The 14,348-nt window shown below is 44.6% G+C and overlaps 1 protein-coding gene across 1 annotated transcript; it reads left to right on the forward strand.

Moving 5' to 3' along the window:
* Positions 1-10,995: 10,995 nt before the first annotated feature.
* LOC119034979 (60S ribosomal protein L23-like) lies at positions 10,996-11,439 on the forward strand. Its single transcript, XM_053658289.1, has one exon. The coding sequence runs from the start codon at positions 10,996-10,998 to the stop codon at positions 11,437-11,439; it is 444 nt and encodes a 147-aa protein (XP_053514264.1).
* The last annotated feature ends 2,909 nt before the right edge of the window (positions 11,440-14,348 follow it).

Genomic DNA, 14,348 nt, shown 5'->3' on the forward strand with positions numbered 1-14,348 from the left:
GGGTGCACGCCCGTGAGGCCAGCTCTGCAAGGCAGTGGTGTCGGTTTGAGTTTGAAGCAACATGGCAGGCCATTGGAACACCACTGTCAGGGAAGGAGAGAGGGTGGGGAGGGAGAGGGACAGAGGGGGAGAGTGTGTGTGTGTGTGTGTGTGTGTGTGTGTGTGTCCTTGCAGGCAAATTATGCCCAGAGACTGAGATCGCCTTTGCCAATAATTTGTTTAACACAAGTTCACTGCTGGAATTCTGATTTTTAATAAGTCTTGTTTTGGATGGGCAGTTCCCCCGCCATCCTCCCAATTACAGCAGGTAGGCGAGTCTCCGTTGAAACCACTTGTAAAACCATGTTTACTGGGCTGGAACAAAGAGTAAAGTTCTCCGGAGATTAGTAGGATGTAGAAGGAAAAGTCAATAATAATAAACTAATACGGAGGTTAAATAATGGGCTCAAAGTCCCATACCGTATTTTGCTGTATACAATGCATACTCTTTTGCCCAAATTTTTGAGGGAAAAATAAGGGTGTACATAATGCGTGGGTACAGTAATTGCACACCACAGATATAATAACGGGTGTAATGTGTATAAATGTGCTAAAAAACGTGAGTGCGCAATATACGCGGCAGCGCGTTATACGCGGCAGAATACGGTGTTCAGTGCTGTTTGGGCTGCAGAAGTCCTGTTCGAGAGTTATGGTGTCTCTTGCCCTTGTCTAAGGGCACTAGCCCTGTCTATCATTGTCATTAGAGCCCCACCCTTAGGACTTCATTTAACTTTAATTATCTCCCTTAAAGTCCTATCCCCAAATACAGTCACCGTTGAGGGGGATTATAAGGCTTCAGCTTCTAAATTTGGGGGTGCTCAATGAGTCCATAGCAATATTTTTGTCAAGTTGTCTTGCAGAAAGTTTGCACACATTTATAGCCCCACTCGCAGTGTTTGTGTTCCCATCAGGAGGTTAAGATTTACATAATCTAAAGCAGGGGTCCCCCAACTGTGGTCCCCAGGACCAGATGGTCTGGGCCTATTAGGAGCTGAGCCGCACAGCAGGAGGTGAGCTTGGATGTTATGCACTTGAGTCATCTTGGGAACCATTCCCTCCATCCCCCATCAGGGAAAAATTGTCCTCCATGACAACAGTCCCTGGTGCCAAAAAAGGTTGGGGACCGCCTGCTGACTAGGTTATTTTGAAAATGCACTTTGCGGACCTTCAGAGTTGGACAAATGCTCATAACTGTACAAGCAGGAGACTGGACTAGGGGACTTGGGTCAGGACACACATTTCAACACCAACTGCTTCTTAGACTCTCAGATTCATTTCTTCGCCTGTTGGGACCATAGCACCTGCAAACCTCGGTGGATCTTTGGGCCTAGGAGATACCCACACCTCATAACTTAGAGAAAGCTTCTGTGTGCACTTCCATAGTTTGCTAAAATCTTGATGCCTTAGTGCTAGGTGTAAAAAAGATGGGAATGAACTGCCGAGAGGAATTAAAATGTATTCTGGTAAAGGAATTAGGTGGAATTTTGAAAGAATGCAAAAGGAGGGGTTACCTTGAATGCTGGGATTGTGAAAAATTCTTTGATATTGAATTCCATAGCCTTAGGGCATTTTATTTGACCAGAACTGCTTTCCTAATCCCCAGAAAGCCGACTCTTAAGGAGCCCTTTTTTCATTCAAATCGACTACGGAAAGGACCACTCCTTTCTCTTCGCTCATCTCCTTGCCAGAGAGGAATAGGCCACGCATTTCTAACTTCCAAACAAGAAAAGTGCAGCAGGCTTTTTTGTGTGCACTGAAGTCCTATTACAGACTGAAGAAGCTCTACTGCTTATAAGAGAGGAGAAAGTACAGCCAACTCCAATCTTTGCTTGCCTTCTCTCCTTCCCTTCTTTCTAGTTAAAATGATTTCGCTTCTTTGCTAATGGACATAGCCCAGGTGCAAATGGAAGAGCAACAGTACTTGGATTTTTTTATCATTTACATTTTACAGCTTTACTGTTTTGTTTTATTTAAATAACACATGCCACCCTGACTGGTGTGGCTCAGTGGGTTAGGTGCCAAAAGTTTGCTGGTTCAGTTCCCAGTCAGGGCACATGCCTGGGTTGCAGGCCAGGTCCTCCAGTTGGGGGCCTACGAGAGGCAACCAATCAATGTTTCTTCTTCCACATCCATGTTTCTGTCCCTTTCTTTCTCCCCCCCTTTCCCCATCTCTAAAATAAATAAAATATTTTTAAAAGAATAATGCATGCCCATTTTGACAAATTCTAATACAGAAAGGTGTAAAGCACACAATAAAAATCTAGACATTTAACCAAAACAAGCTTTCTCATTATCATTGACATATAAAAATAATTTAATATAGCCCCAGCTGGTGTAGCTCAGTGGATTGAGTGTGGGCCTGCGAACTAAACAACCGCGGTTTGGTTCCCAGTCGGGGCACATGCCTGGGTTGCAGGCCAGTTCCCTGTGGGGAAAGCACCAGAGGCAACCATACATTGATGTTTCTCTCCCTCTCTCCTTCCCTTCCCCTCTAAAAATAAATAAATAAAATCTTTAAAAAAATAATTTAATATAAATGAGCTCATAGATTCATAAAAAATTCAATAAATGACAAAAAAAGATCAAAAACAAAAGAAAAAGATAAGCTCATACATGTATTCTCTACCTATTTTACTCATTCATATGCATGAGATCTTTTCAAGGCAGTAAATAGGGAGGAACATCATCATTAATGACTGCATCATATTCTTCAGAATATATGTGTGTGTATATATATATATATATATATATATATATATATATCATAATCCACTTAGCTTCTCAAACGGGTTGTTTCAGTGAGCTGCTATAAATAATACTGAGATAAATCTTCTTGTGTGTGTGTCTTTCACTACTTTTAGAGATATTTAAATGAGCATGTCTGATGTCTTTGGGAGTAACAACACATTAAAAATTATGCAGTCATACTTAGCATAAGTTAAAAATATGTGAAACCTCTTTCTTCTCTATATCTGTAGAAAATAATTATCTCCTTCCTCCTGTAGAGTAAAAGGATCTTGATACAATTTAATTTTGATCGCCCCCTTCATCCTCTTCCCTGCCTCACGTGATACTGTGTTCAGAATTTGGGGTCTATACCTTGCTATTGTTTTACTTTATTTTTTATTTGTTTTTTAAATGTGTTTTAAAATATTTTGTATATTTATTTTTAGAGAGGGAAAAGGAGGGAGACAAAGAAGAAGAGAAACATCAATGTATGGCTGCCTCCTGCACTCCCCCCAACTGGGGACTCAGCCAGCAACCCACACACGTGCCCCAGACCGGGACTTGAACCAATGACCCCTTGGTTCCCAGGCCAGCACTCAATCCACTGAGCCACAGCAGCCAGAGCTTACTTTATTTTTTAATTTGAAAAATTTCAAGCTCACAGAAAAGTGAAAAAACACCTCACCTCAGTAAACCACCTAATTTCATCAATTGTCAGTATCTTTTCTCTCCCCGCTCCCTATCTCCCTTAGAGATATTTCCAAGACATTTGTTTAAAAGAACATTAATTAGCATTGGCTGGTGTGGCTCAATGGATTGAGCTCTGGCCTGCAAACTGAAAGGTTGCTGGTCAGATTCTGGGTCAGGGCACAGGCCTGGGTTGCAGCCAGGTCCACAGCTGGGGGTGAGCGAGAGGCCACCAATCAATGTTTCTCTCACACATCAGTATTTCTCTTCCTCTCTTCCCCCCTCTCAATAAACAAACAAACAAACAAACAAACAAACATTAGCTACATTTTATCCAAAATCTCTAGATGTTATATGGCAAGAAGTTTTTCAAGTTATCTTGTTGCCTGCACTGCCAGAAATAGAAGTTCTACATTTATCCATTTTCTCCTTTTCTCAGAACACCACAGAATTTTTTCATGGTCCCATAGAAATAATTGGCTACAAACTTGTTTTTCATAGTAATCTGAAAAAATAATTAAAATAATTAATAGGTTATTTCTTCAAAAACGATAATTGTGTTCATCTTGTTCTGCATGTGCTTTGAATGGTAATATGATCCTCACTTTTCTACATGCCTATTTGTACTTTCTCTATATGTTCAGTTATATTTTTATCAAAATTCTGCCCTCTGACCTACATTTTGCCTACTTTTTAAAGACAAGTTCAGAGTATGCTGAATAGGGAAAAAGTAAACAGACATCAAAGTGCATTGCATCATGCTGCATCTCTCAGAAGCGGAAAGGATTCAAGCAGCATCCCGGGGAGAAGGGTCTGCACATTCGAGAGCCCTGGTGGAAAGAGGCAAGGCTCGTTTTCTGGGATAGAAAGAAGGGCTGCATTGGAGCAGAGCAGGTGAGGTGTATGAGATCAGGCTGAAGAGGGCGTTGGGGTTCCCCCTCAGGACATTGAGGATGATGTCAAGGATTTAAGTGTATTTTTTAAAGAGTAATGCAAAGCTACTGGGGGTTTGGCTAGACTTGTATTTGACAAGATGACTGACTGCAGTGGGAGGAACGGTGTGGAATGGGAAAACCAGGAGAAATTATTGCAATAGTGCTAACAAGGAATAATGGCATGGAATGGGGCAGTAGCGACGGAAAGAAGTAAAAGAGAAGAGGACCCTTACTAAAATGGTGAGCAAAACTTTAAAAAAAGTTTTTACTGATTGATTTTAGACAGAAAGAGGGAGAGGGGAAGAGAGACGCGCGCACACACATCGATTTGTTGTTCCACTTACTTATGCATTCAGTAGTTGATTCTGGTATGTGTGCTGACCGGGGGTCAAACCTACACCCTTGGTGTATCGCGACAATGCTGTAGCCAGCTGAGTTACCTGGCTAGCCAAGCAAACATTGTTGAAGTTCCACTTGGTCATGTAACAGGATGGGAAGTTGGCTGAAAAATGCAAAGGTCCCTACTGTGGAAGCCAAGAAGGCACGTGCTTAGGTCTCTTCGGAAGGAACTTGCTGTTCAGCGATAAGGAAGTGTTCACTAAGGTTTCCAGACGTAGGCCATGGTGTCCTGGGCAGCCCCAGCCAATGACTGGGCACGGCAGGGCTCCTGCGTCTGCTCCTTTCTGCCCAAAGCCAGACCCCTCTCACAGGCAGTCTGCTCTGGTGGGGCAGCTGAGGCTCCATCAGATCAGCCTTGGCCCCAGGCTCTCTCTGCCACGCCCCACTTCCTCCTTTTCCTTTTACAAACCCCAGATCGCATCGTGGTCTGATGGCTATCTCTGCCCAACCCTGTACCCGCCCCTCTATCTTTCAGAGACTTTCTTCACCAATAAATCTCCCACCTCTGTCTCATTATCTGCTTTTCTTGGGACCCTATTGACACAGCTGCCAAGTAATGAGGTTACGGCTATCAGATGAAGGAGACGTGATCAGCTGTGACATTATCTCCACAAAGGTCATAATTGCCAGGCCATAAGTCACTAACTGTGCTGCGAAGTTTTCTCAGAGCATCAGGCGAGCAGACTGTCTCCCACGCTTCCAGGGAGACTTGCATGTTGTTTTGGAGCAGCTGCTTGGAATTCAGAGGGCAGAGAGCGAGGAACTAACGTTCAGGCCCAATGTTCTCTTCTGGCAGTAGGAGCAGCTATGAGAAGAGCTAGCCGAGGCTTGATGTAATTCCCTGCAAATGGTGTGACTGATATTCTACACACCATATTCTAATGGTGTGATATTCAACGCTACATAACCCCGACTCTGGAAATGTGTCTCTGAGCAGCACTGTAGGAAGCACAGGACCAGAATTCACATCAGTATACGGGGGCGAATTCTCCTGCGACAGACTTTTCTCTGAGAAACTATGTTCTCACTGTCACTCAACTTGGGGAGGGATTGGTTCAGAGACAGAAAAAGAAGCTAAGGACTTCGAGAGGTGGGTTGTGCCTTAGCGGAGAGAAGGTCCTCCTGCTCTCCTGGGCCTTGGTGAGGCCGGGGCTCTTGGGGCTGGATTCTGGGGCAGAGGTGTGGTGATTAGAGTGATGATGAAGCAGTTTTCGGGGAGACAGTGAGCCACAGCAGTGCAGGAGCCAGGCGGGGATCCAGGACTGAACTGGAGTTATATCACCTTCTGTGTTGCATTCCCTCCCTGAACCTCCAGCAAAACCATGGCTTAAGTTGTAAAGAGAATTAGTTAAAAGTTGTGCCCACATTTGGGCAGATCCGTGAAAGCACAATGCCCAGACTCTATGCCTATAGGAACCTCATGGCTCCGGCATGTTAGAATTTACAGGGCCCAATGAATGATACATCTGTTTCCCACCCAAATGTGGCACCAACTGAGAGAGAGAGATGAAAGAGTAAGGCAGCAGGAAAGGGAAACTATCACCTTTATTGCCACTAAAGGCAGTTGAGGGTGTGGAGTAGGTGTGCTGGCCAGGGGGGTTACTAATATTCCACCCCTGAACTGAACTGACCTGCCTCATCATAGGCAGCGCTGGACAACCACACAGAAAAGCCAAGCAGTGGCAGGCACTCTGAGAGCAGACAAAAGTCAAAGAGGAAAGGAGGAGGGACAACTGAACATGTTTGACTTCTTCTGCCAAACTCTCCATTCAAATCCCTCCCTCTTTACCTGGGGGCCAGAAAGTGAAGGGAGCAGAGAGAGGCCAGGCCCATCAACCACAGAGCCGGAGCAGAGGGTTTCTCCATTCCCCACACAGCGTGTGACCGTGAGTGTCACGGCTCATCTCTGTGAAAACCTTGATTCTAATGGCTGCTTTGCTAAAATGAGGGCCAGAGAAATAAATATGTAAACATTTATTAATTATGATTGCCTTTATTTTATACTCATCACTAGAACACCTAGACAGGCAATAATAATTAACTTCATTTATCTTTAATGTTTTGTCAATTTTTAGTAATATTTTAAAAAGATAGCTTTACACATTTTAAAAAAGACTTTGGTTATTTTTAGAGAAAGGAGAAGGGAGAAAGGGAGGGAGCCAAACATCAGTGTGTGGTTGCTTCTCGTGCGCCCCCTACTGGGGACTTGGACTGCAACCCAGGCATATGCCCTGACTGGGAATTGGACCCGCGACCCATTGATTCATGGACCAGCACTTGATCCACTGAGCCACATCAGCAGAGCGCTTTACACATATGCCAATTTTCTTGTTCTGAAGGTATGGATTCTGAATATAGACTTTATAGAACGGTTTGTTCACTTGATTGATAATCTCTACAACCACAGACATATGGCATGTGGGCCTTCATTTCAATTCTTGTCTATGTTGCAGCCCCACGGGCCAGGGATGGAAGATGGAGGCTCTCCAGGCCAGTTTCTCACGGAGGAGAGCTCGTGGACAGGGCTACGAGAGGAAATGAACCTATCCCTTGCTTCTATGGAGAAATAAACAAGATCTACTATGTGGTACTTGAACTTGGCCACTTGCTATCCATCAATGCAGAGGGGGCATAAGTATCCCCACGTCCCACAATATCCAAGGAGCTCTAATCTAGTGGGCAAAGCAAGTCCAGCAGGCGCCTCCCACGGGGAGATGTTATTCAGAGTGAGGTGAACAGCAGTGTTGACTGGTCCATGTAGGCTCCAGCAGGACCCAGAAAAGCTGAGGGGATGGAGGCCCAGGCTAACAACATTGAATGAAAAAGAACAAAATCTAAGCATATTTTGAGCATCCCACCTCAGTAAGTTACTTGTCAGGAAAGATTTCACTTCTGGCCCAGGGTCCCTGTGTCTAAAGCAGGCAGCCTCAGAAGTGTAGACTCACAGTCTCAGCAAACACAGCAGGTGGTTGGGAAGCGGGCAGCTTGGAGGGGAGGTGCCCGGCTCACGGAGGAAGTGGAGGAGTAGCAGGACTGTAGGACTGATGACAGTAGACTTCATCGCAGACACCAGCTGTGGGTGAAAATGGGCTGGAGACATATTGCCCGTCCTGCTCAGGGCTGCCTCTCAGTCTGGGAAGGCGGTGGTTACAGTGCTGGGCCCAGAGAAGCAGAACTGTCAGGCTTCAGTGATTGGCTGCGGGAGAGCTGTTCTTTGACTAGAAAACATCCATCACGCACAGCACTCAGACTTCCTGCTCTACAAAACATTACTCTTAAGCAGAAACAAATTCTGGTTCATGTTTTTAAAATACAAATGTTTTGACGTACTCAGGTTGCTGACTGGCAGTGTGCTGTAAAGGTTGGGGCAGGGTGACTGCTCAGAAGGCCGTAACAGTGGCCTCCATTATGACCAGTGCGCCGTGGTGTCTTGAACTAGAGAGGCAATGGGGGGGGGGGGAATAAGTACAAAGGGAAAAAGATGAGAAAATTACCAAAACAAAGTGTTTAGGAAGAAGGGCCAGGACAACAGAGGAGCCCCAGGAAGGAAGGGCTGCCTTGGGCGTGTACCGTAGTAGGAATAAAGGCAGGCAACGTGGAACGGAGGCTACAAAAGATTCATTCAACTCCTACTATGTGCCAGGACTGTGCTAAGGAGATCCACACACCTTAATTCACTCAGTCCTCCCAACAGCTGCATAAGACAGCTCCGAGTACCACGCTCATCTTACAGGAGAAAAAGCTCAGACACTGAGTGGGCACCTGCCCCCAGTTCCATAACCAGCACGCGGCAGAGTTGGGATTCGAACTTGTGTAGCTGGATACCTTGAGCTCTTAATGCCACACTAAATCTGTCCTCAGGAGGAGGCTGGTAGATTTGATGGTGGGAAGAATTGCAGAAAATGATAAATTATGCCTCCCAAGAAATATGCTCTATGAAGGGCCCCCGATAAACAAAAAGGAAACATCTCATACGAAGTTCCCGATGTAGTACGTCTCTCATTTAGGAGTACTCTGAGAATTTGTGATGTGTTCAGACTAACAAACATACAGGCCTTTTTTTCGTCCTGGCCACTAGGGGGAAGCATGGAATGTGAAAAATGCTTAGACCTAGTCCAGGGATTCTCAACGACTGATAGTTACTCAATTTCCCCCCTAACATTAGCAGTACTTAAAACATCTTTGTGTTCTCACTTGTGAAGGATTATTTTCAAATAATACTCATTAGGCATTTATAAACACTCTTCCGTACTTTCTATAGATACACGTATTACCCTAAATGAAGCAGACACAAGAAACCACATGGTGTGTGATACCATTTATGTGAAATGTCCAGAAAAGGCAAAGCTCTGGCTACAGAAAGCGGGCAGGTTTGCCCTAGGTAAGGGCCCAGGGACGGGGGCTGGCAGTGGGTGTGCACACGGGGTCTTGCCGCGGGATGAAAATGCTCTGAAGCTCATATATGGTGATAGTCGTCCCTGTACAATAGTAAAAAGAAGCACTGTACTGAAGGTCATTGAACTGGACACTTGAAATGAGTGAATTATGTGATCCATAGAATAAGCCTCAACAAAGATGTTGAAAAAATGAAATGTAACATTTTGCAAATCAAACAAAAAAAACCCCTCTTGATTCAAACAGAATAAAAATATAAGGTTGTACATGCAAAAAATGTCTAAAAGGATAGTCACTAGTAACAGCGATTAACTCTCAGAAATGCTATTGTAAGAAGAAACTAGAAAATTTTTACATTCTGTCTTTCTATATTTTTTAGGGCAATATAATTTAAAAATTTTTAAGATTTTATTTATTTATCTGTAGAGGGGAGGGGAAGGAGAGAGGGAGAGAAATATCAATGTATGGTTGCCTCTTCTGAGTCCCCTGATTGGAACTGGCCCGCAACCCAGGCACGTGCCCTGACTGGGAATCGAACCATGGTTGCTTGGTTCCCAGGCCCGCGCTCAATCCACTGAGCTACACCAGCCAGGGCTAAATTTTTAATTAAAATGTTTTGGAGAGATTAGAAGTTAAAATGTGTAAAATATAATGGAACTACAAGCATCATCATTACCTCTGGATAGTAGGATATGGCTTATATTTTTGTCTATGTTTATTTTCTAATTTTATAAATGATCATATACTTTTTACAATAATACCTAGAAATAGCTTAATTTAAAATAATCATATACTTTTTACAATAATACCTGGAAATAGCTTAATTTAAAATAAAAAAGCCAGGCATTATTTAGGTAACTTTTTAAAAACTTACTTTTAGTACAATGTCTTTTTTAATTTTTTTTTTTTTTAGAGAGAGGGGAAGGAAAGGAGAAAGAGTGGGAGAGAAACATCAATGTATGGTTGCCTCTCATGTGTCCCCCACTGGGGACCCGGCCCGCAACCCAGGCATGTGCATTGACTGGGAATTGAACCAGAGACCCTTTGCTTCACAGGCCCATGCTCAATCCACTGAGCTACACCAGCCAGGGCTAGTACAATGTTTATTGTATTTCATATATAACAGGATATTTTTTAGCTCAACAGAGGCCTGGGGCTTAGATGCTTAGATGAAAAGAGAGAACTGTCCACTTGCATCCCAGCTCGGGTGCTCTCTAGTGAAGCTGTACGGTATTCTATTCTCACTTGTATTTGCATCTACAAATCCGTGTAGGTAAGGGAGAAAGAAACCTTTGTGATATTAGAAATTGAGATACAGATCTCGTCTTTTAAGGTTTACATTTCTTAGTTCCTATCTGCTGGCAAAGACAGCAGTGGAGAGCCTGGCAGGAATCAGGTGGTTAAAATGACCACGGGAGAGGAAACTCCTTGAGAAAAATGTACTGTAGGGGAGGGACAAGCTGCACTGATGTTCCAGAACTTTCTGCACGACCTGACTCCTTGGAGGTAGATGTTGACTTGGGGCGCAGGGTGTAGCTGAAACAAGAATTGCTCCCTGCTTAGATACTACTGCATGCTTTTTGGGGGGGAACACCTGCACATAAGGAGTTGGAAGAGCCGTACTGAGAAGGCCACTGCTAAGAGCAACAGTGGCGCAAAGAACCTCAAAGAAACACTTTGCCCCAACCTCACCTTCAGAGACCATGGAAACTGACTGATACTGACCTGTATCAGTAGCCATGGAAACAGAGAGCAGGGCACCAGGGCTAATAGAAATGTACCACAGAACATAAGCCCCTTTCTGGCGGTCGAGATGTTGAAGCAAGCCCATGACGGGTCCTCTGGTGCAAAAGTCCAGGTTTCCCCAAGTCTTCCAGTAGGAGCCGTGATCAACTGTGCCGACAACACAGGAGATGAAAGTCCGTGCATCCTCTCCGTGAACGGGATCCAGGGGCCACTAAAGAGACGGACTTCCTGCTGCTGGTGTGGGAGGCTTGGGGACGGCCCCAATCAGAAAAGGGCGAACGAGAGCTCAGAGAGAAGGGGCATCCAGCGGTGGCAATTCGACAACCAGTCCTACGGGAGAAAAGATGGTGTGTTTCATTATTTTGAAGATAATGCAGGGGTCATAGTAAACAATAAAGGCGAGATGAAAGGTTCTGCCACCCGGACCAGTTGCAAAGAAATGCGCGCATTCGTTCCCCAGGTCTGCATTCGGTGCTTGGCAGCATTGCACGATGCTCCGGTGTATTTGTAAAGAACAAAAACCGTGAAAAATCATTTCCTCAAAAGAAATAGGCCTATTAAAGACTAGGATTTTTGTCTGCCTTGGTGTCTGTTCGGAGCAGTGCCTGACATGTACTAGGCGCTCTGTAACTAAGAAATGATGGAGGGGATGAGTGGGAGCCCGCCTGGCCAGGCCCTCCACCCCGGTGCCGCCTGGGTTTCAGCAGCACCCCAGCTCCCCTGGGCCCCAGACTAGGGTCTTAGAGGCCCCAGGGAAGGGCAGGCCCCCTCCGAAGCCAGCGATCAAGGAGTCAAGCGTGGTTTACAGGTAAAAGGAAAACATCTCACTAGTTCACTCTAGAAAGTCAAGAGTGAGGGTGGCGTCATCGCTCCCGTGACCAGGAGTGCTACAACTGGCCCTGCCTGGTCACGCGTGCCCACGCGTGCCCTCCTAAGCTGCGAGTGGCATCAGGACCTCTCAGCACACAACACAAAGAGAGCTGGAGACAGACATATGCAGAGTTCAGAAACAGAACTGATCACTTCGTGTGGTACAGAAACGCAGCTGCAACCTTGCATAGAGTTTTGGGGGTCATAGGTCTTTGGGGGTCTTGATTAGAAGGTAGGAAGACTGTCAGGAAATACCTTCAAAAGAATGATCCTTTTAAAAGCGTATCTCTTAAATGGGCCATATTTAGAATTTAATGGTTAGGCTGTCGATGTATGTATTATTCTTCCTGAAAAATGAAAGTTTAAATTAAAAAAGTCTAGTAAAATGCTTTATTATATATTTCTGTCTTCTAAAACCAAGAAAATGCCAAGCAATATCATATCCAGCATAATGTTTTATTCCCTTAAAAAAGGGAACCTTTTCGTGGTTATAAAGTAGTATAATGCGGTCCAGATGGGTTAGCTGAGACAAAGGGTTGTCAATAAAATACTTGGCTAAAGGCAAAGAGCATTGCCTCTAGGCATTAGTGTTCTGATTATATAATATCCACATTTTTTTAATTAGGTCACATGAAAGCACAGAGATGCTTTAGGCATGCAGATAATGCAGACAGTGGCGCCGAGTGGAAGGGCCAGAAAGGCAGCGGTTCCGTCCAAACATGCACCTGCTCTGTGGTTCTCAGTGCTCTGTGCCAAAATGTTGGAGCTCCAGGTGGCACCCACTGTGGCACACACTCTAAGTAACACAGTGGCAGGGCCTGCAGGCATCACCTGCAAACCCCAACCACCTTCCACTCTGAGTGGTCACCTGACTTCTCCCTTCACCCAGAATGGCCACTGAGCCCAGGTCCCACCTCTTCATCTGGCTGACCCTACTCATCCTTCACACTCAGGTGAGAAAGCGTGTTGGCCAGGAAGCCCTCTGTGACCACGACTCACTCCCCTCTCCTCCCAGAGGCTTCCCCAGCTGATTTCACATTTCTGTGTCCTGACAGAGTATATGGCATTTTGTTTATTTTCTTTCTCCCTGGCTAAAATGTTGCTGCTTCTCAGTCTGTCCACACTGGGACAATGTCAGTAGCAGGCAGTTCAGTAAATGCCCATTGATAAAGGTTATCCAGAGTTGTGAAAAGTAGTGAATTGATTTGACCGAATATAAAAAAAAAAGTTGCTTAGAGAACCCCATCAACAAGACATGATGCTGCAAAGTTTTTCATTGGAAAAAAATGGAGAAGCATGGGTCAGTTTTTGTTCAGTTTCTTTGTTCCAAGAGGACACTAAGAAATCACTTTGACTACCTGTTCATGCTAAAAAAAAATCTGAGAATGGAGATAATCACCCTACCAAGTTCAGCAAGAGTTTTGCTATATGGCAGGGTTTGAAATGACTGGCAGGAAATTATAACCAGGTAACATTATGAAGAATGTGGACCCTTTCCTGCTCTTCTACGCTCAGTGTTCCCAATTCCCTCTTGACCACAAAAAGAAAGAAAGAAAGAAAGAAAGAAAGAAAGAAAGAAAGAAAGAAAGAAAGAAAGAAGAGAAGGAAGGAAGGAAGGAAGGAAGGAAGGAAGGAAGGAAGGAAGGAAGAAAGAGGAGAGGAAAGGAAAAGGAAAAAGAAAAAAAGAAAAGAAAAGAAAGGTAGTTCTAGCCTTAAATCTGCAACCCCTATGGCTAAGGAGAAAAATCGTTCTTAAATTGCCATTGGACAGGCAGATTCAGCTGCAGCCCAGCCTGAGCACTGGTCTGTGCTCGCTCCGGGCGGTTGCAGAACCCTCCACAGACACCAGGAGGGCGTCGTCCTGTAGCACTGGGAACCTCAAAATGGAGCTGGCAGCTCTTCCCACACTAACTGTAAGGGAATCAAGCAACAGATTCTTACCATTTTAGCCCCATCTTTTTTAACCATTGTTAAAGATGGTAAGCCTGTACTTCTCTTGGTACTTTAGATTCAGCCTTATATAAGGATTATTTGTCCTGAAGTCTGGTGGGTCTGTCTTTATCCCCACCCCACATTTAACATTTTTGAAAGTAAAACAGGAAATTACTTCAAGAAAATGGCTGGAAGAAAATCAAGTATTTTCTAACCATTCAGAGACAAGGAATTTTTTAAAATTAAAAGTTGCCAAAGGGAAAAGAAGCAAGTAATGTCCAATTCTTAAAATTCCAAGAGGAAACAATAACAACAACTATTATCCTTCTCTCTATGCTGCCATAGTTAGACACCCCTCTCCTTCAGCTATTTATTCGTTGCATCTGGGACTACGATGGCCCCCCTGTCCTCCTGTGTCCCAGCAGGCCAAAGGAAGGGGGAAGGCCACGCCTTTCTGTGTCTTCTGGCCATGGAGAACACTTCGGCTGTCTGGTGTCTGTATCCAGTCTGTAGTGACCGGGGAAGTGCTACCTGGTTCTATCGTTTCTTAGTGTGGAGGCTGCAAAAGGGAACCAGAAGTGCCCTCCCCAAAATGCCATTTATTTGTGTTTTCTGGGT

Source organism: Artibeus jamaicensis, unplaced genomic scaffold (genome assembly GCF_021234435.1).
Source record: "Artibeus jamaicensis isolate MK-2021 breed Jamaican fruit bat unplaced genomic scaffold, CSHL_Jam_final scaffold_537, whole genome shotgun sequence".
Classification (NCBI taxonomy): Eukaryota; Metazoa; Chordata; class Mammalia; order Chiroptera; family Phyllostomidae; genus Artibeus; species Artibeus jamaicensis.